This window comes from Rhinopithecus roxellana, chromosome 20 (assembly GCF_007565055.1).
Source record: "Rhinopithecus roxellana isolate Shanxi Qingling chromosome 20, ASM756505v1, whole genome shotgun sequence".
NCBI classification, from domain to species: Eukaryota; Metazoa; Chordata; class Mammalia; order Primates; family Cercopithecidae; genus Rhinopithecus; species Rhinopithecus roxellana.
Genome location: NC_044568.1, coordinates 7,378,539 through 7,404,355, shown reverse-complemented (window position 1 = coordinate 7,404,355; position 25,817 = coordinate 7,378,539). Strand labels below are relative to the sequence as shown.

The 25,817-nt window shown below is 48.7% G+C and overlaps 1 protein-coding gene across 1 annotated transcript in view; it reads right to left on the bottom strand.

Moving 5' to 3' along the window:
- The window catches only part of IL4R (interleukin 4 receptor), a 52,310-nt gene that overhangs the window by 7,093 nt on the left and 19,400 nt on the right, over window positions 1–25,817 (bottom strand). Inside the window, 6 exon segments of the mRNA XM_030924609.1 lie at window positions 1,780–1,879; window positions 4,950–5,106; window positions 11,009–11,160; window positions 13,225–13,376; window positions 15,994–16,132; window positions 17,976–18,063. Coding sequence (XP_030780469.1) covers window positions 1,780–1,879; window positions 4,950–5,106; window positions 11,009–11,160; window positions 13,225–13,376; window positions 15,994–16,132; window positions 17,976–18,045 — 770 coding nt within the window. The 5' untranslated portion in view covers window positions 18,046–18,063.

Here is a 25,817-nt window from a genome sequence, read left to right as displayed (position 1 = left end):
GGAATTCAAGACTATCCTGGCCATAATGGTGAAACCCCATCTCTACTAAAAATATAAAAATTAGCTGGGTGTGGTGGCGCATGCCTGTAATCCCAGCTACTCAGGAGGCTAAGGCAGGATAATTGCTTGAACCCAGGAGGCGGAGGTTGCAGTGAGTCGAGATCACACCACTGCACTCCAGCTTGGTCTTTGAGACTCCATCTCAAAAAATAAAATAAAATAATAAAAGAAAATAAAGAAAATAAAATAAAGAAATTAGCCAGGCCTGGTGGCACACGCCTGTTGCCCCAGCTACTCTGGAAGTTGAAATGGGAGGATCACTTTAGCCCAGGAATTGGAGGCTGCAGTGAGCCATAACCATGCCACTGCACTCCAGCCTGGGTAACAGAGTGAGACCCCGTCTAAAAAACAGAACAAAACAAGAAACCAAAGACAAAGAACAGCAAAGAAGCTGGCATGCTGGGATATGGTGATAGGGAGTGGGAAGAGGTACAGGTGATGGGGAAACTGAGGCTCAGAGCAAGGCAATCAGCCCAAGGTTGCCTGGAGGCATCAGTGACAAGATATGGAGGAGAATTTGCATTCCCTGCCTACCTAGTGTGTGCCAGGCCAAGAGCGGGCACTTTCATCAATCATGTGAATAATCCTCAGCCACCTCTAATCCTGACTTGGTGAGGCTGAGCTTGCTAGTCCCATTTCAGACATGGGAGGACTGAGGCTCTGAGACACCACGACTCCAAGGGCTGGCAAGAGCTCTCTGGAAACAATGCTCCTTCCACCACCTACCAGTCACTCGCCCCTCATCTCCTCCCTCAGCCTTTACTGTGATTCGGCCTCTTCTGGCTGACGAAATACGTTCTCACCATCACTCTGAATCTGCAAAGCAGGAACCCCAGGCTCAGGGGTTTCAGCAACTTGTCAGCCACCAGCTACCAAGCTCCAAGGCCAGGATTCAAACCCAGGTCTCCTGAGTCCATCAGGGCAATCGTCGCAAATTCCTCTGGCTCCTACCACATACCCCCAAATGCCCCCAATTGCCCAGGCAGCCAGTGTCGTAAGGGGACGTGGGATGACTCTAACTTGTTTGTCCCTGGCCAGCTCATTCTCCCCAGTCAGCGCCCCCCTCACATTTTCCCTCCTTGGAGAGCCTTATCCTGGTCCCCCTTGCAAAGAGCACCCCAGAAGATCTCTGACCTGCAACCTGGTCTAGTGCATTCAGAGCGTGGGTCACTATGGAAAACCATCTGTTCATCATTGATATGTATTCTGTCTCCCCACTAAGATGTTGGTTTTAGAAATGTGGTGTCCTGGCCAGGCGCAGTGGCTCAGGTCTGTAATCCCAGCACTTTGGGAGGCTGAGGCGGGCAGATCACGAGGTCAAGAGTTCAAGACCAGCCTGACCAACATGGTGAAACCCCGTCTCTACTAAAAATACAAAAAATTAGCCAGCCATGGTAGTGTGCACCTGTAATCCCAGCTACTCAGGAGGCTGAGGCAGAAGAATCGCTTGAACCCGGGAGGCAGAGGTTGCTGTTAGCCAAGATCGCGCCACTGCACCAGCCTGGGCAACAGAGCGAGACCCCATCTCAAAAAAAAAAAAAAAAAAAACTGGGGTCCTTGTTGATCTTGTTCTCAGCTCCACTCTCAAGGTGTGTAGTAGCTGCTCAATAAATATGTATTATTGAATGAGAAGACTGCAAAGGGGCAGATTGGAGGGGCAAGTCCCGGCCACCCTGCACTCCAGAGGGACCGCTCAGCGGCACTGGGCCCAGGACTCACTTGGTGATGCTGACATAGCACAACAGGCAGAAGGCCAGGATGACAATGCAGGAGGCGCTGACACCCAGCAGGAGGCGCTGCTCGAAGGGCTCTCTGTAGGCTGGAATTGGGAGGGGAAGCCATGAGCTGGAGTCAGCCATGGTACAGCCTGGGCTCCACTTCCCAGAACTGGAGACCCAGGGTCAAGACCCTCCTCTGAGACCCTCCATGATCTGGGCGCCAACAACCCCTCCACCTCATCTCCCCCCACTCTCCCTCTTGCACATTGAGTCCTCGTCACACCGGCCGCCTCATTGCCCCCTGCTCCTCCAAAGCTCAGTGCCACCTCCAGATCTTGAACTTGCTTCTCTTTCTTTCCGGAAGCACAGAAGTCAAATGCACCGACCTAGAAGCCAGATGGCTTCGTGTTGTGTGACACAGGACAAGTCCCTTACCTTCTCTGTGCCTCAGCATCCTCATCTGTACTATGAGGCTAATGACAGAACTTACCAGTGCAGGGCTGTTGCGAGGATTACAGGATGAATCAATAGATAATACACTCAGAACAGAGTGGCCTGTCCACACCGTTAGCTGCCTTTATCTCAACATGGTTGACTCCTCCTTGTTCACTTTCATCGTCACATTCTCTGAAAAGTTTTCCCTGATACCTTCCCTGCGGTTGCCCTCCCATCGCTCCAGCCCCTTCCTCTGCTTTTATTTTCTTCCCAGCACTCACTGTCATCCGGATCCGTGTGATTTCTTTCTTTATATGTCTGCTTTTTGTCTCTCCCCTGCAGAATGTCAGCTCCACAAGAGCAGGGATTTCTGTCTGCTTTGTTCATCGCTGATTCCCCAGTGTCTAGCACAGGGCTAGCCATGTAGGATGAACTCAGTAACTATTTGCTGAAATAATTAATGAGGGTCCTACACATCGTATCTGTTTCATACAAGCTAATTCCCTTCCCCAGGCCAATGGCAGACAAGAATCAATTCAAAACTTTCCCAAGCACCTGGTTCTGTGCTGGGCTCTGGAGATACAGCCATGGAGACCCTGCCTACAGAGCTCACAGCCCAGGGCGGGAGACACGTGGCTCAACTGATATCCACAGTGTAGGATGAGCAATGCTAAGAGGGCTGTGCGGTGGCAGGGTCGGGGTACTGCCAGCCGCCACTGCACCCACCACGTTGAAGAATCTTCTTTCATTGAGTTTTCACAACAGCCCTTACTTCTCCCATTATACAGATGGGGAAACTGAAGCAGTCTTCTTCACTCAACAGCTTTTTCCTCTCTCCCTTGTCAGGGAGCCATGACCACCCTAAGGCTTGGGCCAATCACAATTATCCCGTTCCCTTTTCCAGGCATTGGAGTTCCCAGTCTTCCTTGCAATGAGCAAGTAACAGTAACCATGTAAATCTAACAGTCCTAGCCAATGAGAAGTAAGGGGAATTTTGCTAGGGAAGCTTCTAGAAAGATGTTTGCTTCCCGATTAAAAAAGAGAGATGCACAAGGTACACTCTCTCGTAGCAGCCTCTCCTTTCCTTCCTGCTTTATGTAAGGCAGTGTGCAACGGCCAACCTGAGGGCATGGGTGGCAAGTCTAAGGATAAAATGCCACTGTGTGAAGGATGGCAGAAGGGAAGAGATATCTGCTGTACAAACCCCAGTAGGTCCATTTGTAAGATTTCATTTTATGTGAGATAACCAATATTTCTACTGCAGAAGACTTGTGGGATACCTCACTGAAAAGAGTTGTTTCTGGGATGTAGATTTCAAGTGAGAAAGTTCCCAGCCTCCTTTGTGGCTATGTGTAGTCATGTAACCATTTTCAAATAGAATTTGAGAGGAAGTGATGTGGCCCACTTCTGGGCCGCCTGCTTTCAAGAAGCAGATGTGCTCTCCACACCATCACGCCTCTTCTGCTGGCTGGATGCAGAATGGTGGGGCCCTGGAGCAGGAATTCTTCACTTGGGGTTGGTGGACCAACATGGCTGCAGGTAGAATTCAGGGCTCTGAGAACTTGGATGGGAAAGAAATTACATCTTTATTTTCCCCTAACCTCTGACAGCTGGCATCTCCTTCCATTAAGGATGGAGGAAGGGGCCAGGAACACTGGCTCCCACCTGCAATCCCAGCACTTTGGGAAGCCAAGATGGGAGCATCACTGGAGTCCAGGAGGTCAAGAGCAGCCTAGGCAACATAGTGAGACCCTGTCTCTATTTATTTAAAAAATTTAAAAATAAAATTTAAATTTAAATTTAAAAAATGAATGGAGGGAGGAGACCCCAATAATGATAGCATCAGTGATCCTGTCCCCAGGAAAACTCACAGCTATTCTCATATCACATCACAATTTCAGTATCATGAAGTATTATTTATGCTTATCTACTTTGAAAGTATACTAGTTATGAGATCTACCCCTAGAACTTATTTATATCTTAATAAAGAAGCACATATATCCCTAGATTAAAAATATGTTTAAATATTTTATAACTGCATTTCAATACAGTTAGTTTCCTCTGTAATTCTATTTATTTTATTTTATTTCATTGTATTTATTTATTTTTAGAGATAGGCTCTTGCTCTGTCCACCTAGGTGAGAGCACAATGGTACGATCACGGCTCACGGAAGCCTCAAACTCCTGGGCTCAAGTGAACCTCCCACCTCAGCCTTCCCAGTACCTGGGACTACAGGTGCATGCCACCATGCCTGACTAATTTTTTGTACAGATGGGGGTCTCACTATGTTGCCCAGGCTGGGATTTTATGTATTTAAAAATATTCTGAGATGAGGTCCATAAGCTTCACCAGGCTGCCAAATGGAACCAGGACACAAAAACAGTTAAAAATCTTTGTCCTGGAGAATGATGGTACCACAAGATGGACAGAACCTCACTCCCCAGATTTCTATAGGTAGGGAAACCACCCACAAACCAGCAACATTCACATTAGCTTGTTACATGAGCAAGAAATATATTCCTATAGTGTTAAGCCATGGAAATTGTGGGCTTGTTTGTTACTGCAGCCTAGCCTACCTACCTGACCGATACACCATGGCAGGTGGTAATTTCATTATTTGCCATTAGAGGCATCCTATGATATAAAAACCCAGAGACTCAGCCAGGGGAAGTGTCTGGCCACAGGGGAAGAATAGAGAGTGGAGATTAGCATTGCTAAGGCCTCTTGATACTCACAGTTGTACCACTTGGTGCTGGGGCTCCACTCACTCCAGGTGGTGTTATAGTGCTGAGCCCAGGCCCTCACCCGTGCCCTGTAGGAAATTCCAGACTTCAGGGTGCTGGCTGGGATGCGGAGGGTGGGTTTTAGGTAGGTCACGTTATAGATTCTGAACTGGTAGAGAAAAGGGATATGTTAGTGCACCAGCCGGGGGTGAGGGGGACCAGTGCCCACCCTGGTTGCTGTCCTTAGTTGACCCCACCATGTTTAAGAGCCATCAGCCTAGGTATTTGGTTGTTCATCCTGTTTAGGTCACTGCTTGCCACCTCTGTAACTGTGACCAGGCCAAAGCAACACAGGTTAGGCTCCCCGACTCATTAGCCGTATTATGTTACTTAGGCAAGTTGTTTAACCTTTCTGAGTTTTCGTGAGATAATTCAATCTCATCTGTAAAACAAGGGTAAGAGTCCCTACTACCACTTCCTGGCTGTGTGACCTTAAGTAAGTGACATAACCTCTCTGGACCTCAATGTCCTCATCTGCAAACTGAGGGTAATAAAAGTGCCTATCTCCCTCCCCCCAGGGTTGTGGTGATAAGGAAATGGGTTAATATAGGTAAGTATTTTGAATAGGTTTTGGTATACAAAAAGCACAGGGTGATCTTTCTGAAGGACTGGCAGGGTTAAGGCATCTCTCTCTGTCCTTCATGGGCTTCCTAGTGTCTCCAGGGTCAAGTCCAAACTCATTGGCCTAGAATCTAATGCTCTGCCCAACCTAGCCTTCACTAAGAAGTGACCTCCAAGATGTGTTGTTAAGTAAACAAGGTAAGATGCAGATGTGTATGTGTTCTCTGCTTCCTTTTATGTTTTTGTTTGTTTGTTTTGTTTTGTTTTGTTTTTTTAAAGAGAGATGGGGCCGGGCATGGTTCACACCTGTAATCCCAGCACTTTGGGAGGCCAAAGTGGGTGGATCACTTGAGTGAGGAGTTCAATCAAGACCAGCCTGGTCAACATGGTGAAACCCTGTCTCTACTAAAAATACAAAAATTAGCTGGGTGTGGTGGCAGGCACCTGTAATCCCAGCTACTCAGGAGGCTGAGGCAGAAGAATCGTTTGAACCCAGGAGGCGGAGATTGCAGTGAGCTGAGATCATGCCACTGCACTCCAGCCTGGGTGACAGAGTGAGACTTTGTCTCAAAAAAAACAAAAAGAAAGAGAGAGATGGCACAAGGATCATTGCAGACAAACCTAAGATGGCCCCCAGGATCCCCACTTTGAATCATGTCTTTGTGTCATCTGGTCTTCTCGAGTGTGGGCAGGACCTGCTACTTGTTTCTAACCCATAGAATATGGTAAAGGTGATGAGATACATAGAGGATTTCATGGATGTGATTATATTACAGAAGACTGCAAGTCTCTCTGCCTTAATGGCTTTGCAAAGGGCACACGGGAAGGAATGCAGGGTTAACTACAACCAAAAGCCAGCACGAAACTGAGGCTCTCAGTTCAACAGCCTGCCAGGACCTGAATGTCACCAATATCATATGAGCTTAGAAGTGACCCTTCCCCAGTTGAGCCTCAGATGAAACTGCAGCCCCAGCCCACAACTTGATTATAGCCTCACGAGACTCTAAAGCAGAGAACCTGGCTAAGCTATGTTCAGACTCCCAACCCACAGAAACTGTGAGATAATAAATAGGTGTTGTTTAAAGCTGTGAAGCTGGTGGTACCATTATTATGCAGCAACAGAAAATTAAGACAGCGATGAATGAACACACACATTTGCTTGTATAGACATAAGCTCTCTCTAGAGGATGCACATGCCCTCTGCCTGCCCTAACCTTGCCTCCTTTTCCCTCCTGGCAAGAGACAGATAGCAGCCATCAGTCTCTGGGAAAAAAAACAGGAGGCTGCAGTCGGGAGAGAAACGTATTTCCATTCTAAGTCCTTTTGTACCATTTGTATTTTTATTTCATGTAACTATTACTTTTACCCTCCAAAAAAGCTTTAAAAAGTGATAAATGAACGCTATATTCATGACTGACCACGATGGCAAGCGAGCAACCTGAGTTCTCATCCTGTCACCCCTCTCCCTGCGAGATCGAGGGCTATGCACCTCCCTCTCCTCCTCCTCAGCCCCCGGCAGTTTCTTCCTGGTTCCTGGAGCTCCATTTCTGCTTGTGGTTAGAAGCACATTTGGGGAAATCTAGTGCAAAGTGAGCCAAGGGGAGTTTTTCACAAGAAAGAAGCAAAGTCCCAATAGATTGTTGGAGCAATTGCAGTGGGTTCAGAGATTTTCCTATTCCAGAGGAGCTGAGGGCGGGGTGTGAGTTGAGGGGAGACTGGAGATGGGAGGGAAAATTCTCACTCCCTTTCGTCTTTCTTTCTAAACAAGAGTAAACAAGAAGCAATAGCTAGATTACCGAAGAAACTGTACACCCTGGAAGGGAGCTGGGAACTGGGAAATGTTTTGTTAAGAAACAAAAGAGAAATCTGAGCTTCCAAGGAACTACTTGCGGTTCGTCTGTTTTCTTAACAAGAAGGTCAGGTGTTCAGGAGACCATCTCTGAGAGAAATGTCCATGGGAGGAAAAAGAGCACACAGGCTTGGGAGGTCAAATACTGGGCACAAATCTCAGATCTGGGCTGGATGCGGTGGCTCAAGCCTGTAATCCCAGAACCTTGGGAGGCCGAGCCAGGGGGATCACGTGAAGCCAGGAGATCCAGACCAGCCTAGACAACATGGCGAGACCCTGTCGCTACTAAAAATACAAAAAATTAGCCTGGCGTGGTGGCCTGTGCCTGTAGTCCCAGCTACCTGGGAAGCAGAGGTGGGAGAATCACCTGAGCCCAGAAAGTCAAGGATGCAGTGAGCCATGATCACGCCACTGCACTCCAGCCTGGGTGACAGAGTGAGACTCTATCTCAAAAACAACAATGACAACAACAAAAACTCAGCCCTGCCATACCCAGCTGTGTGATCCTGAGCAATGTGCCTGGCACATAGTAGGCATATAAAATATGGAAACCATTATTATGAGGAAGGCATTCAGGGCTCTAAACTTTTGGCTTTGTTTTGTGCTTTTACACTGCACATATTCCCACATCCCCCATCCCCATAATCCTCAAACATCCCATGAATTTTCAGACCCATAAACCTTTTATCAGGCAGTTCCCTCTGCCTGGTCTACCCTTCCCTTCTTTTCCTATCTAGAAAACTCCTATGCATCCTTCAATGCCGAAGCCAAAACTCCCCCTCCACTATGGAACCTTGCCTAGAAATCATCTAGGGGAATAAATGAGTAGCTCTAGCCCCAAAATTCAGTAGTAAGTTCCTAATGTTTCTTTCTGGAACTTATCCCACTCAGTATGAGCCACAGCTGGTGTCTGCAGTGCTGTGGCAGATGCAGGTTGACACCCACCCAGCTTTTATGCCATCAGGTTTCGGTGCCCACTGCTTAGGACAGAACTCCACTGCCTGCAACTCCAGGGCTAACCCTCATTGGTCTAAGCCAATTGTGCCAATCCCATCGCCTAGCCTATCATTCATCAGAGGGGAGCATGTGGCCAAGCTCTGGCCAATCACTAAATTCTTTATGTTCAGCTCTGTCCTCAGGAAGGGAGATGGGGTATCTCAGTTGCCACTGTTCCACCCACAAGAGAAGCTGGACTTCATCCTTCTGCCTCAGACCCGGTATCCGGTGGCCTGTGGCATCCCTGAGCACCAACATGCCCCTAAGCCATAGCCCAGGCATGCTGACCAATCCAATCCCATGACTGGCATCTGGTGCCAGGTCTTAAACCTGGCTGGCATTTTAACCAGCGCAGTCCTGCTTCCCCTTCCCGTTTCCCCTAGGGAAGCCACTCCTACCTTATTTTCAATTCATCTGGTTTGGGTGGAGCTGAGCCCACCTGCAGCCCTAGAGGCAGATATGTGACACCTCCCTGGACAAGCAGGGCCCTCCACCAATACCCTCTCTGCACCCACAGCCAGTGATTGGTTCAGAGGCTGGCATAGGATCGAAGCCGGGCCACTGAGCAGCAGCCTCAGGACTCTTATTAGAACCACCAAGAAAAAAACCCTTTTCCCACTAAGGCTTTGGGATGTAGGCCTGGAGCAACTAGTGGGCATATCTGCCACTACATGGGGGAAGAGCCTGCCTAAAAATGAAGCCAGTACAGAATAAAGCAGGGCGCAGAGCTGGACAGGTTCCTAGAAGCTGGATCCAGCCATGCCTGAAGGCAGTCTAGAAATATGAAAATATTAAATAACATATCTTTGGACTCTATAGGTGGTAACTTTCTCCTCCCCCCAGCCCATCCTTGGGACTCTCCGTAGGTCTTGCACAGGCCTGGGGCACGGGAAGGAGATTTATTGACCAAACAAAACTTGCCCCATTCTCTAGCATCTGTATACTCCTTTCCCCCATGTCCTCGGCTTTCTGAGCCTCTGCTGTGTGATCCAACTGCCCCATTCCTGCTCCTTCCCCATACCTGGCCCAGCGCCAAGGAGGAAACCAGACCTGAGAGATGTAAATCAACACCCCTGGCTTGGTCAGATTGAGAGGAAACAGCGACAGACACCAGTATGGGAGCTTAAGGTGGCAGGTGCCTGCTCCCTGACAGTCAACCAGGCCCAGCCTGGGCCCCTGGGATGCACAGAGCAGGCCCTCACAAACCTCAAGGAGCAAATGACAGACCAGTGTGTGGGTCAGTGGGCAGATGGGGATCTCTGTGGCCTGGGGCACTTAGGAGAAAGGGTACATGGCTTTTAGGACACATGTGTGCCAAACAGGGGAGTTCATCTGTATCACACACCTTGTACTCTCATAGCCTTGTGGGCGGGTGCTCTTGTCACTCCTCTGTTACAGATGAGGAAACTGAGGCACAAAGAGGTTATGGGATATGCCCAACATCACACAGCTGGCGAGTGGCAGAGCACGCATTGGAATGCAGCCCTGTGGACCCCAGGACCCATATGTCCAGAAATTATCCCTTCAATGGGAATGTGAGGAAGGTGGATGCAGGGTAGGGAAACACGGGTGGCAGGAAATGACCTCCCCGCACACCTGGCAGCAAAAATAGGGGGACTCAGCCACCCACTGTGGACGGTCCCTGCCATTATGACCTGATAGTTTCCTGTAAATCCTCTCGCTCTTTTTAAAGATGTCAATACATGTATTTAAGGAGGAACTCCACTGGCCAGGTGCGGTGGCTCACACCTGTAATCCCAGCACTTTGGGAGGCTGAGGCGGGTGGATCACCTGAGGTCAGGAGTTCAAGACTAGCCTGGCCAACACAGTGAAACCCTATCTCTACTAAAAATACAAACATCAGCCAGGCATGGTGACAGCTGCCTGTAGTCCCAGCTGCTCAGGAGGCTGAGCCAGGAGAATCGCTAGAACCCAGGAGGTGGAGGTTGCAGTGAGCGGAGATGGCACCACTGCACTCCAGCCTGGGTAACAGAGTGAGACACTGTCTCAAAACAAACAAACAATAACAACAAAAACTCCACCACCACTACCGTGAAGGGAATATCAGGACTAGCTGCCATGTGGACCAAGCAACAAACTGACCTTGTTTTCTTGGGAAAGTCTAAGCCTGGGGTGTGGCCTCTGCTCTCTTCATTAAGAGGAATTAGTAAACGAGTCAGCTCACAGAGACTTCCTCCTTACCCGGTTGGCCTCAAAAGGGAACTGACATGGGTCACTCTCTCTTGAGTCAGTATTATTCTCTTCAATAATAGGGTTATTCAAGTGAGCTGTGGATGTGCCACCTACGATCGCTTGTGTCCCCCAAACTGGGAAACACAGACGCAGCCCACAGCCCTACCTTTACAGATGAGGAGCGGCGTGCAGAAATAACTCCCCTTCTCTGATGTGCGAGGTGGGGGGCCAGGAAGCGAAGGGACTTGCCTAGGGCAGAGCCAGGTGAGAAGCCAGGTCTCCAGCTCCTGGGATTTGCTATCCAGTCCCAGGGCTTGCCGCCTAGGCTCCTGGCTCCAGGGACTGGGCGTCTGCTGGTCACCCACCCTGTTCCCCAGAGGTCACAGAAAAACGTCAAAGCATGCCCACTCACATCTGCCGGGTCGTTTTCACTCCAAATGTTGACTGCGTAGGTGAGATCATTATACAGGTAATTGTCAGGGGGATACGGGTTGCTCCAGGTCAGCAGCACAGTGTCGGAGACATCGGTGTGAACCGTGAGGTTTCCTGGGGCCCTGGGTTTCACTGCAGGACAAGCGGCGTCTATGTGAGGATCTATGCAATGACTCCCCATCACCCAGTCCAGCCCCAGACTGCAAACCACAGCCACCACCCAGATTTGTGGGCGACAAAACCTCTGTAGCATACTTCTGGAGCACCACAGATTCAGAGCCACAATTTAATGTTGCTAAAATTCTACATAGAACTTTAGTGTTTATTAATTACCCCCCTTTTTTTTTTTTGAGACAGGGTCCCACTCTGTTGCCCAGGCTGGAGTGCAGTGGCACAGTCACAGCTCACTGCAGCCTCAGTTGCCCAGGGCTCAAGTGATCTGCCTGCCTCGGGCTCCAAAAGTGCTGGGATTCCAGGCATGAGCCACCGCGCCTGGTCTTTATTAACCACCTTTCTACAGTGAAGGCAAAATGTATGAGCCAAAGTAACCCAATCTTCAGCGTTTTTTTTTTTTTGAGACATAATGTCACTCTGTCACCCAGGCTGGAGTGCAGTAGCGTGATCTAGGCTCACTGCAACCTCCGCCTCCTGGGTTCAGGCTATTCTCCTACCTCAGCCTCCCCTCCCGAGTAGCTGGGATTACAGGCGCCTGCCACCATGCCAGACTAATTTTTTGTATTTTTAGTAGAGACAGGGTTTTACCATGTTGGCCAGGCTGGTCTCGAACTCCTGACCTCAGGTGATCCACCCGCGTCGGCCTCCCAAAGTGCTGGGATTATAGGCGTGAACCACCATGCTCAGTCTCAAACTTCAGCTTTTACAGCTGCATCGTTCACTCCTTTGGCTACATCTCCGTACTTTATGATGATTTACTGAGTATTTTTCTTTATTTTGATTGATCTGTTTTAAAACTTGGTCTCCTTTGAAGCAATCATATCCCTGAGACCTCACGTTATACTATGCATCACGGGAATATAATATAATGCATTTTAATATGCATTAAAATCAATATACTAAAAATATATTTCATTTATATTAAAACCCAAATGTAGGCTGGGTATGTAGGCTCACATCTGTAACCCCAGCACTTTAGGAGGCTGAGGCAAGAGGATCAGTTGAGGCCAGGAGTTTGCGACCAGCCAGCCTGAGCAACACAGTGAGACTCTCATCTCCACAAAAAACAAATTTTTTTAAGTTAGCTAGGTATGGTGATGCACACTTTAGTCCTAGCTACTTGGGAGGCTGAGGTGGGAGGACCACTTGAGCCCAGGAATTGGAAGCTGCAGTGAGCTATGATCGTATCACTGCACTCCAGCCTGGGTGACAGAGACCCTGTCTCTAAAAAAACAGGAAACATGTAAAAACAAAAATTAAATAAAAACGTAAAAATTATCTTAAAGTTCATTCATGGGTCAGTTTAAATAACCTCCCAGCTACCAGCCCTGAGCAGACCTTCTGGAATGGCTGATGGAGCAGTGAACTGAGCCCTGCAGGGCCCTGGCCTTGAGTACTGCCTCTGCTGCTGAGAAGCTGTGTGACCCGAGGCAGGTTACTTGCCTTCTCAGAACTACAGTTCATTCAACTGCAAAATGGGGACAGTAACTGTCTTCTGGAAACTGGGGCTCAGAGAGGAAACATGACTCGCCCAAGGTCACACAGCAATGACCAATGTTTTAAACTCCTGTCACCACACTCCAGCAAGCTCACGGGAGGCTCCTGCAGGGACCCCAAGTACCAGGAAAAGGTCAGCCTTCCACGGTCTAGACCATCTGAAGCCGCAGCAGCTGACCAGTGGACACAGAACAGAAGGACTGTTCCCAGTTCAGTTTTCAATCAGCAGCAGGCATGTCTTCAAGCAAGCACGCCTCATCTCAATACGCCTTCCTGGGCACTTAAGTTCAGGGTGGAAACAGCTGAGCTGAAGGGGGCTTGGTGGTCTACTATGCCCAGCTCTGTTTCAAAGATGGGAGGACTGAGGCCCAGGCAGGGGCAGAAATCCCATCAGATTTGGGAAAATACAGGTGGCTTCCTCCTGCTATTGCTGTGACCCCACCACCTCCCCTGCCCACCACACCCTCAGCCCAGGCGGCTGTGGGAACACACCTACCCATGCCCACCACACTCTGCCCTGCTCACCATGCTCGCTGGGCTTGAAGGAGCCCTTCCACAGCAGCTGCTGCCCAGCCCACAGGTCCAGCGTATAGTTGTCCATACTGACCACATCATCCATGAGCAGGTGGCACACGCACCCCACACTGCCGTTGTTCTCGGGGACACACGTGTGGGTTCTGTAGACACAGGGGCTGGGTTAGGCTGGTCACCTGTAGGCTGGCTAGGCCCCACGGCTGTGCCCGGGACATGGCTCCAGGAACCGCATCATACTCTTCCAGCTTCCCGATCACTGACGTGAGGACAGATCTGGGGGCTTGGGAGCCGCCAGGGTGTGCTGGGGGCAGCCGACCAGGGTTGCCTCTCTTGCTGGCCACATGCACCAGGGATGCTCCTCACACCTGCCTAGCTGCTGGCCCTGGTCCTGGGACTTAGCTTGTCCCTGAAAGCCCATGAAAGGGAAGAACCGGTGGCACTAATTAACTTAGAACAACATAAGCTGTGCATTGCAAAATTTGGCCATCGTAGGGTAATTCCAGTGTTCCACCTTAAAAGCCAACCCACATCTCATGGGCTAAGCCAGGGGTCTGCAAACGTTTTCTGTAAGAGGCCAGATAGTTAATATTTTGGACTTCAAAAACCATACAATTTCTTGTTGCTGTTTTTTGTTTTGCTTTTTTTTTTTTTTTTTTTTTTTTTTTTTTTGGTTATTTGTATAAATTTAGGGGGTACAAGAGCTTTTTTCCTGAGACAGAGTCTCGCTCAGACACCCAGACTAGAGTGCAGTGGTGCGATCTCAGCTCACTGCAACCTCCACCTCCTGGGCTCAAGCAATTCTCCTGCCTCAGCCTCCCTAGTAACTGGGATTACAGGTATGCGCCACCACACCCAGCTAACTGTTGTATTTTTAGTAGAGACGTGGCTTCACCATGTTGGCCAGGCTGGTCTCGAACTCCTGGCCTCAAGTGATCTGCCCACCTCGGCCTCCCAAAGTGCTGGGATTACAGCTGTGAGCCACTGAGGTGCCCAGCCTTACAAGTGCAATTTTGATGGCAACCCCCAGATCTGTTCTCACTGGATATGCTGCCTAGTGGTGAAGTCTGGGGTTTTGGTGGGTCTGTCACCCAAACAGTTTACACTATGCCCACTAAGTAATTTCTTTTCCCTCACCCCCTCTCCTACCCTCCCAAGTCTTCAATGTCTATTATTCCATTGTACCTGGAATAATGCCCATGTGTACACATTATTTAACTCTTACTTATAAGTGAGAACATGCAGTATTTGACTTTCCATTTCTGAATTATTTCAATTAAGATAAAGGAGTAGGCCGGGCTCAGTGGCTTATGCCTGTAATCCCAGCACTTTGGGAGGCCGAGGCAGGTGGATCACCGGAGTTCAGGAGTTCGAGACCAGCTTCGCCAACATGGTGAAAGCTGGTCTCTACTAAAAATACAAAAAATTAGCCGGGTATGGTGGCAGGCACCAGTAATCCCAGCTGTTCAGGAGGCTGAGATAGGAGAATCGCTTGAACCCAGGAGGCAGAGGTTGCAGTGAGCCGAGATTGTGCCATTGTACCCCAGCCTGGGCAACAAGAGTGAAACTCCATCTCAAAAAAAAGATAAAGGAGGGCCATGCAGTTTCTGTTACAACTACTCAATTCTGCTGATGTAGTGCAAAAGCAGCCAGTAAAAAAAGTTTCAATAAAACTTTATTTACAAAAACAAGCAGTGGGCCAGATTTGGCTCACAGGCCATAGTTTGCCAGTTTCTGGACTATACCAATGGACACAAAGCACAGCCCATCTACCTTAGAATAATCATGGAATACCACCTCTACCAGTGTACCTTGTGTGCTGGTATGCCGTATATCCCAGTCTGCCCCATAACCGTGTGTCTTGTGTACGTGATTATGTCCTGGGTACCAGTGTAACAAAGCATCCTGTGCACCATGGAGTAGCCCAGGGAACCACCTGACTCCTATGCCAGGTCCCCTGGTCCATCCACCATCACAATGAACTCCACTCTCAACACTACTCCTCAATCAAGGGTCTAGTCCAGTGGTTCTCAAAGTGTGGTCTGGGTCCACCAGGTCAAACTCTTTTCATCATAATACAGGGACATTATTTGCCTTTTCACTCTCTCTCACTGGCGTACAGTGGAATTTTCTAGAGGCTACATGACCTGTGATCGTGTCATTGATCTGATGATTTGTTGAATGGGGGTTTGCATGTTGTTGTGACTTAACATTTCTCCATTTTGGTTCAGGTACAGTGGCTCACGCCTACAATCCCAGTACTTTGTGGGGCTGAGGCAGGAGGATCACTGGAGCCCAGGAGTTTGAGACCAGCCTGGGCAACACAGTGAGACCTCCATCTTGATAAGAAAAAAATTTTTAATTGTTTTAATTTTTTAAAAATTACAAAATTTCTCCATTGTAAGTTCTAATTAGGTAAACATAGAACGATGTGTTACCTAGATCAAAGCCCTTTGGGTCCTCACTTATTTTTAAGCGTGAAAAAGGGTCCTCAGACCAAAAAGTATGAGAACGGCTGGTCTAGTCCAATATTCCAGCCATATCCATGTGCCACATGGACCAACACTCCCAGCACGCGCTCCGCTGCATCTTACATAACATGTCCCCGGAGATGGGACCTCCCCTCTAACACCATACCCAATAAACAGCAGCAAACCATACTCAGCATCCTGCGCTCCAGCGCACCACCTGGACCCAGCTCACTCTTGGGCCAAACCCTTTGGGTACAACCTCCCCAAACCTCCAGCTCCAGCGCAGGCTTACTCGGAGGACTGAAAAACCAGCTGGTACAACAGACGGAGCTTGGCGCTGCAGTTGGTGGGACCACCCATCTTCCATTCACACGTAGAGATGCTCATGTAGTCGGAGACGCAGGTGGGCTCCTGCAGGACCTTCATGCTCCCTGGGGAGACACAGGAGCAGCCTGAGTGGCCAGGAACGCAACGCATGAGGGGGACTTGCACCCAAACAGGACCAAGGGGAACAGCACAAAACCACAGTGCAGGCAAAGTTGAGGGCCAGCGCCCACAGAGCTGGGGCCAGGACCCGAGCTGCTGGAGCTTCCCAGCTAGTGTCTGGATGACTGTGGAAGCCGAAGAAATACCCATGGGTGCGGGGGCCATTAAAGAAGAATGAACCAAGTGCACCTTTATCTTACACAAACTTGACAACTTGTTCTTGGCCAAATTGAAGAGAAAATATGTAGCAGTTTAAGGAGGGCCATTCCATCACACCAAGCCTCTGCCCTCAAGGTAGGGGAAGTGCCACTTCCCCATTTGCCCACTATCTGTGCCCCTCTTAGTTCCCACCCCTTTCTGCCCTCTCTGTGCTCAGGAGGCTGATACCACAGTCTTCATCACCAGGTACCCTTGGCCTTTGGTTTCCAGTTGGGTTTGGCCAATGGGAGACAGGAGATGGATGGGCTGGAGGAAACATTGGGGTCCTTCTCCTTTCAGCGCCCTCCTAGCTTGTCAGTGGCTGCGGCAGGACTGGAATCGGCAGGATGGACACTGAGTTTGCTAAATCACCTGAACATGAGGCCACCCAGCCCCTGACCCTTAGGTGCCTCCATGCTCCCATGCTCAGTGCCATGCCCATCTCAGCTGACAACAACTTGCATAAGGGCTGACCATGTTAAGGAGCTGTCTTAGATAGCAAATAAATACTCCAAGCTTATCTCATGTCCAGAACTAACTCCTGATTCCTGCCCCTCCCCAAAGTACCTTCTCTTCTGGCATCCTTCTGCATTTCAGAAATGACAACCGCGTCCTTCCCAGTAGCTTGGGTCAGAAATCTCGGAGTCATCCTGGCCACTTCTCTTTCTCTCTCTCTCTCTCACCCCAATTCCAATCTGTCCTCAAATCTGCCTCCCAGAGGGATCTGGAGCCTCTCATCTCCTCCACTCCAGACCTCCCGGCTTCCACCCTCATCCTTTCTCCACACGGCATCCTGAGGGGTCCTTTGGAACATAATGGATGATGTGGATCCTCTGCTCAAACACTGCAAGGTCCTTTTTGATTCAGCCACCCTGTCACTTTGCTGACCTTCACTCCTTCCTCCTGCTGCTCACTCTCCTCCACCACATTCACTCCTGTGCTCAACCCTCCCGCCAGGCTTAGTGCAGGGCCTCTCTGCCAAGAATAAGCCTTCCCCTGATATCTGCATGGTTCCCGCTTCCTCCAAGTCAGCTCGATGAGGCCTTCCCTGACTTCCCTACTTTAAACTGCAATCTCCCCACCCCACCCAGCTTCCCCAACCCCCTCTTATGCTGTTCTGTGTTCTTTTCCTATCACCGTCTCTCTCTTTTTTTTTTTTAGACTCCAGGCTGGAGTGCAGTGGCACGATCACAGTACACTGCAGCCTTGACCTCCTGAGCTCAAGGGATCCTCCCACCTCAGCCTCCTGAGTAGCCGGGGCTACAGGCGTGCACCTCCACACCTGGCTAATATTTTTATTATTTGTAGAGACAAGGTCTCCCTATGTTGCCCAGGCTGACCTTGAACTCCTGGGCTCAAGCGATCCTCCCGCCTTGGCCTCCCAAAGTGCTGGGATTACAGGTGTGAGCCACTACACCCGGCCCCCATCACTTTCTAACAATCTTTAGAATTTACTGATAATCAGGGCCACCTGTCATTGGCTGTCCCCTCCCACTGCAGCGTAATCTCCATAAGGCCAAGTGATATACCGCAGGACCCTGGCACACCATTAATAGTCAACAAATGAATGATTGAGAGGTGGTGACTTACCAGAGCTTGCGACCTGCAGCAGGACCAGGCAGCTCACAGGGAACAGGAGCCCAGAGCAAAGCCACCCCATTGGGAGATGCCAAGGCACCTGCAGAGAGAGAGAGCAAGCAGGTTAGTGCTGACCTGTGCTTCCCCAGAGCTCATCTTACTCAACACGCAACCCTCCCCTCCCCTGGCCATTTGTTTGTTTGTTTTTCCGAGACGGAGTCTCCCTCTGTCTCCAAGGCTGGAGTGCAGTGGTGCGATCTCAGCTCACTGCAACCTCCACCTCCCGGGTTCAAGTGATTCTCCTGCCTCAACCTCCCGAGTAGCTGGGATTACATGTGCCCGCCACCACACTTGGCTAATTTTTGTATTTTTTGTAGAGACGAGGTTTCACCATGTTGGCCAGGCTGATCTCGAACTTCTGACCTCATGATCTGCCCCCCTGGGCTTCCAAAATGCTGGGATTACAGGCCTGAGCCACCACGCCCAGCCATGCCCTGGCCATTTGTGTCTCTGTGGACAACAGGTCCTCCACGTTCACAGAGCTCTCTCTATAATCATGAAACAACACCCAGACCCACAAAGTCCAGAGGGTGAGTCACACAAGAACTGTCCCGGGAGGTGCTTCTGGATGTGGCCTTCCTTGGAGAACCCTCTACACATGTTTCTCTGATTACTTCCTGAGGTTTAAATACCTGCTCTGTCACCGACTAGATGTGAACCTTGAACGAGTTGTGCTTCAGTGCCTCAGTTTCCTTATCTATAAAGTGGGACTAAGAATACCCCCATCTGATTGAGGTGCTGTGGGGATTAAATGAGCTAACACAGACCGAGCCCTCCAACAGTGACAGGAACACAGTAAAGTCTCAAGTAACGTTACCAGTCAGCTTAGTCCATACAGGCTGCTGTAACAAAAATACCTTAAGGCAGGTAATTTACAAAGAACAGAAATGTATTGCTCTATTGGGTACAATGGTGTGTATCTCTAGTCCCAGCTACTCAGGAAGGTGGGGTGGATCACTTGAGTCCAGGGTTTTGAGATCAGCCTAGGGAACATAGTGAGACCTCATGGTGAATTTTTGAAAAATTGTTTTAAAAATTGTATTATTCAGGACAGACACAGTGGCTCACACCTGTATTTCCAGCACTTTGGGGGGCTGAGGCGGGAGGATCACCTGAGGTCAGGAGTTCGAGACCAGCCTGGCCAACATGGTGAAACCCCATCTCTACTAAAAATATAAAAACTAGCCGAGTATGGTGGCAGCCACCTGTAATTCCAGCTACTCTGGAGGCTGAGGCAGGAGAATCGCTTGAACTGGGGTAGGCAGAGGTTGCAGTGAGCCGAGATCACGTCATTGTACTCCAGTCTGGGCGACAAGAGCGAGACTCAGTCTCAAAATAAATAAATAATAAATAAATAAATTTTCTAATTCATAGTTCTGGAGGCTGGGAAGTCCAAGATCATGACACTAGGCGATCCGGATCTGGTGACAGCCCATTCCTCACAGACAATGCCATGCTGCTGTGTCCTCATATGACAGAAGGGGTAAACACACTTCCTTCAGGCCTTTCATAAGGGCACTAACCCCATTCATGACCAACCACAGAGCCCTCGTGACTTAATCACTTCTCCAAAGGCCCCATCTTTTAATATGACTACAATGGGGATGAAGTTTCAACATATGAATTTGGGGGAACACATTCAGACCATAGCACCAGCTATTATCATTAAGAAAAAATGTTCAGAAGCCAGGTGTGGTGGCTCACACCTGTAATCCCAGCACTTTGGGAGGCCAAGGAGGGAGGATGGCTTGAGCCCAGGTTTCAAGACCCGCCTGGGCAACAGAGTGAGACCTCATCTCTATAAAAATTAAACAAAATCAGCCAGGCATGGTGGTGCATGCCTGTTATCCCAGTTACTTGGGGGGTTGAGGTGGGAAGATCGTTTGAGCCTGGGATGTCAAGGCTGCAGTAAGCCAAGATTGCACCACTGCACTCCAGCAAGACCCTGTCATTAAAAAAAAGAAAAAAAGAAAGTTTGGGAGGCCAAGCAGGCAGATCACGAGGTCAGGAGTTCGAGACCAGCCTGGCCAACATAGTGAAGCCCTGTCTCTACTAAAAATGCAAAAATTAGCCAGGTGTGATGGCACACACCTGTAGTCCCAGCTACTCGGGAGGCTGAGGCGGAAGAATCGCTTGAACCCAGGAGGCAGAGGTTGCAGTGAGCTGAGACCATGCCATTGCACTCCAGCCTGGGTGACAGAGTGAGACTCCGTCTCAAAAAAAAAAAAAAAAAAAAGGAAAGGAAAGGAAAGGGAGGGGAGGAGGGGAGGGAAAAGGAAAAAGCAGCAGAATCTCATGGAGTTGAGTGTGTACTTTTCCCCAGCACTCCTGGTACATAATGTCAAATCCCCTCCAAAAAGTGTGTACTAGGGCTGAGCGTGGTGGCTCACATCTGTCATCCCAGCACTTTGGGAGTTCACAACCAGCCTGGCCAACATGGTGAAACCCCGTCTGTACCAAAAATAAAAAAAAAATTAGCCGGGTGGTAGCGGCGCGCACCTGTAGTCCCAGCTACTCAGGAGGCTGAGGCAGGAGAATCGCTTGAGCCTGGGAGGCAGAGGTTGTGGTGAGCCAAGATCACACCACTGCACTCTAGGCTGGGCGACACAGTGAGACCCTGTCGCAAAAGGGAGAAGAAAAAAAAAAGCATGCACTGGATTATATTCCCTGCAACGTTTCAAGCGCCCATCCTTCACTTCCCGCTTGGGTCTCTCTCCTGGGGTCTTGTTCAAAAAAGCAGCTCCCAGGCTTTGTTCTGCTAATGAGTACCTCTTTGCCATTAAAAGCATTTCTCTTTTGGTGCTCTGGCTATGTTTCTGTGACACAGGACTGGTTCCAAGGCTAACCTCACAGGCTTGCAGCAAACAGGAACTGAGGCGTTGCCTCTGAAGTACTGTGTGCCATGTCTGGGACACCATAAGGACTTAAGGCCACCTCAGGAGCCCTAGGCCCCTGCTGGATGCTCTCCCAGTGACTTGGGCACACTTCAGGGCCCTCCCCAGCAGGGCTCCACCTCCCTCTCCACCTGGGCCCAGCGCCCATGCATCCCACGCCTGCCACCTACGCTTCTTAAACACACCAAACTCAGTCCCACCTCCACGCCTTTCCTTTCTCTGTCCCCTCTACCTGGAGGGAACTTCCCTTCTTTCCTTTCTTTTTTTTTTTTTTTTTTTTTTTTTTGAGATGGAGTCTTACTCTGTCACCCAAGCTGGAGTGTAGTGGCACAATCTCAACCCCCTGCAACATTTGCCTCCTGGGCTCAAGCAATCCTCCCACCTCAGCCTCCTGAGTAGCTGGGCCCACAGATGTGCGCCACGAGGCCTCGCTAAGTGTTTCTATTTTTGGTAGAGATGGGGTCTCATTATGTTGCCCAGGCTGGTCTCGAACTCCTGAGTTCAAGCGATCTGCCCGCCTTGGTCTCCCAAAGCACTGGGATTACAGGCATGAGCCACCGCGCCCGGCCCTTCCTCCCTCACTCGTGCTTTTCCTTTCTTCCCCTAATTTATGATGGCGCAAAATCAATGTGTGTTCAGTAGAAGCAGTACTTGGAGGACCCATACAACTATTCTGTTTTTCACTCTCAGTATTCCATAAACTGCACAAGCTATTCGACACTTTATAACAAAACAGGCTTTGTGTTAGATGACTTTGCCCAACTGTAGGCTAATGTAAGTGATCCGAGCTAGGTTAAGCTATGATGTTCAGTAGGTTAGGAGTATGAAGTGCATTTCTGACTTAATAATATTTTCAACTTATGATGAGTTTATGCGGACATAACCCCATCATTAAGAAACATCTGTGTATGAGACACATACACACACTCACGCATCTCCATAATGAATAAATTACCCCAATACCTCAGTGTGCATGTCAGAAAAACAAGGACATTCTCTGCATAACCACAATACAACCATTGAAACCAGGAAATTTACAGTGATGCATCACCGCTATCTCATCCACTGCCCCTATTTATGTTTTGCTAATTGCCTCAATAATGCCCTTTAGACATCCAGGATCCAATCCAAGATCATTCATCACATTTGATTATCATGGCTTCCTGGTGACCAGGTCTTGGCTTCTCAATACTATTCTGTACTGAAAGGAACCAGGGCTCCTTAGAGAAATGGCTGATTCCAGGAGAAGGAAAAGTACCAGATAGGCTTGGAATTCTTGTGCCAGACAGTAAGGAAGTACTCAGCAGCTAGCTTGACCTGGACAAAATGGGCACAATTTGAGCATCAAAATGAATATTTTGGTACCCACTTGTAACCCTTGGAGTTAAAGTCCAGGAGTCTGTATTGACACAAATCAATAAATGGAGGAGGCCAGGTGCAGTGGTATGTGCCTGTAATCCCAGCTTCTTGTGAGGCTGAGGCAGGAGGATGGCTTGAGCCTGGGAGTTGAAGGCTGCAGAGAGCTATGATCACACCACCGCACTCCAGCCTGGGCAACAAAGCCAGACTTCATCTCTAATAAATAGGGAAGAAGGGAAAGCTCTATTTTACTATGACAGCCTCAAAGTAACTCCCTGCAAAACTTGTATTGTATGTTAACTAATGAGTGAAAATATATATCAATGAATGTTACAATACAGAAACCTGGCAGACACCACCTTCACCAGGTGATCTAAACTAACCATCAGCAATGGGACAAATTCCGTCGTCATCTCCCTGAAACAATGCCTGAGAAGAGCACAGCATTTCTTTTCCTGAGTTCCTGCCAAGGATGCATAATTCATCTGGAAACGTCAGACAAACGTACGCCGAGGGTCAGTGAATACAGGAACTGGCCGCTACTCCTCACGAAGTGCCGGGGGTGCAAAGGACAAGCCAGTGTGGGACAACTGTCCCTTTTTAAATTGTCTGTCATCCTGACAGCCAGGGTCTGTCCCTTTCACCGCTGAGTCCCCAGTACCTACAACGGTGCCTGGCACATAGCACGTGTTCAGTAACTGTTTGTTGATTAAATTCATTTTGGACATGATGTGGGGCCCCTAACCAGCTCAGCATGAGGCTGCAAAGCTCTCTCTAGGGGGAGGCTCCGTATCTGCTCAAAGCCCGAACTCGTCTTCCTTGCTGAGAGTTACAAAAGCAAAGTCTCAAGTAAAGGAGGGGTGGGAATGGGGTGGTGGGTTCCTGACACTGATTTCCTCTGCAAGTCCTAGTAACTTTTACTCTCACAACTACACAGATGCCCACATTATCCCGTGGCAGAGATGGCAAAAGTGTCACTTTAGCCTCAATTTTGAATAAAGAGACACAGAGAGGCCAAGACGCCTGTCCAAGGTCACACAGTAGAAGACTTTCACGGTAAAGTCCTCCAAAGGGAAACAGGGAAGTCAACAACCCAGTCAGGATTGACTGAAACATCCCAGCATGGTGTCAGGATTGATACTCTGTTGTGGAAGGCACACCCACACTTACTCATGCCCAAGTGCACACACACAGGCCGCAGCTAGCTTCTCAGGGATGCGCGGGTGCTACATTTCAGGAGAAATCACAGATGCGGTGGGAGAAGAGGCTCCCGTGCACATCAGAGGTAAAAAGAACAAAGATGCAGGTGAGTAAAAGCATTAAAAAGATAAGTGCCAGGTTATCGCGGTCAAGTACGTGGCAAGAGGAGATGACTTCAAGCCCCCATTCTAAATGAAGAGATTCCTGAAGTGCTGGAGTTGGGAGGGGTCTCAGGGGTCACCTGCCAAGCTCAACTGCCAACCTGGACAAGGAAGTCCTGCGAACACCCCACCTCTGACATGTCACCAGGCAGTTTCAGCCCATACCCTGCCACAGATGGAACATTCTCTTAGGTCTCAGTTAAACAGAGGCTGGAAACAGCCTCCTTTTGTTGAGCCAAGGCTTTGTGTAAACAAAATCCCTGCTTGCCCAGCACTTACCTTGTACTTGACGCTTTGCTAGGTGCTTTAGAAGTATTACCTCACCGAATCCACACAAGAATCCTGAAAGGTAGGCTGTTACCCCAACTGTCTAGCTAAGGAAACCGAGGCCAGAGAGGTGAAATAACCCATCCACCAGGACCCACAGCTGGTAAAAGCTCAGAGCTAGAATCAGAACCCACATTTGTTTGCTTCTGAGCCCACCGTGGATTCCAGTATACCAGTTCCTTCAACCTCATCTCCTAAAACTGCAGACTGAACCCAATAAGATGAAATGAAATGAGCCGGGCAGAGCTGGCCATCCTGCTTGTCAATTTCAAACAACAGTTCCGCAAGTGTAGGATAAGAAAATCTGACCGAGCAGCAGAAAAGTCCTGGGGATTTTATCATCTGCAAAATCTCCAAAAGCCAATGGTGAAGCAGTAACTTAAAAAAAAAAAAAATGAGGCCGGACGCGGTGGCTCAAGCCTGTAATCCCAGCACTTTGGGAGGCCGAGACGGGCGGATCACGAGGTCAGGAGTTCGAGACCATCCTGGCTAACACGGTGAAACCCCGTCTCTACTAAAAAATACAAAAAGCTAACCGGGAGAGCTGGCGGCGCCTGTAGTCCCAGCTACTCGGGAGGCTGAGGCAGGAGAATGGCATGAACCCGGGAGGCGGAGCTTGCAGTGAGCTGAGATCCGGCCACTGCACTCCAGCCTGGGGGACAGAGCGAGACTCCGTCTCAAAAAAAAAAAAAAAAAAAAAGAGTCACCTGAGGTCGTATCAACAGAGGTATATATCCATTTATAGAATGTTACACCTCACAACAGCAGGATACACATTCTCCTCAAGTTCACGTGGAATAATCACCAAGACAGACCACATTCTGGGACATAAAACAACCTTAAGAGATTTAAGACATTAGAAATCATACAAAGTATGCTCTTAGGCCACAGTGGATTCAAATTAGAAGTCACTAGCAGGAAGAAAGTCAGAAAATTTCCAAGTATTTGGAGATTTCTGAATAACATATGGATCAAAGAAGAAATCACACGAGAAATTAAAAATATTTTTAACTAAATAAAAATGAAAATCACAAGAGAAATTAAAAATATTTTTAACTAAATAAAAATGAAAATAGAGCCTATAAAAATCTGTAGATGTAGCAAAATAAGTGCTTCGAGGGAAATTTACATTATTGAATGCATATCTTAGAAAGTTCTAAAATCAATAATCTGTTTCCATCCAGCGTACTAGAAACAGAAAAGCAATATGTGTCTAAAACAAGCAAAAAAAAAACAAAATTAGAGCATACATTGATGAAATTAAAAATAGAAAATCAATTGAGGAAATCAATGAAATCAAAAATTGGTTCTTTGAAAAGATCAATGAAATTGATAAATCCCTACCTAGGCAAATCAAAAAAATAAGAGAGAAGGCACAAATGAATAATAATGTGATATGGTGGGGCTCTGTGTCCCCACCCAAATCTCATCTTGAATTATAATGTGAATTATAATCCCCACGTGTTGGGGGAGGGACCTCATGGGAGGTGATTAGATTATGGGGGCAGTTCTCCCACGCTGTTTTTGTGATAGTGAGTGAGTTCTCATGAGATCTGATGGTTTTATAAAGGGCTTCCTCCCACTTTTCTTGTCTCTTCTTCCTGCCGTCAAGTGAAAAAGGATGTCTTTGCTTCCCTTTCCACCATGATTACAAGTTTCCTGAAGCCTCCCCAGCCCTTCAAAACTGTGAGTCAAACCTCTTTCCTTTATAAATTACCCAGTCTTGGGCATGTCCTTAGAGCAGCGTGAGAACAAACTAATACTATTGTAAATTAAAGAAAGGTTATTAGAGGTGGCACATGCCTGTAGCTCCAGCTACTGGGAAGGCTGAGGCAGGAGGATCACTTGAGCCC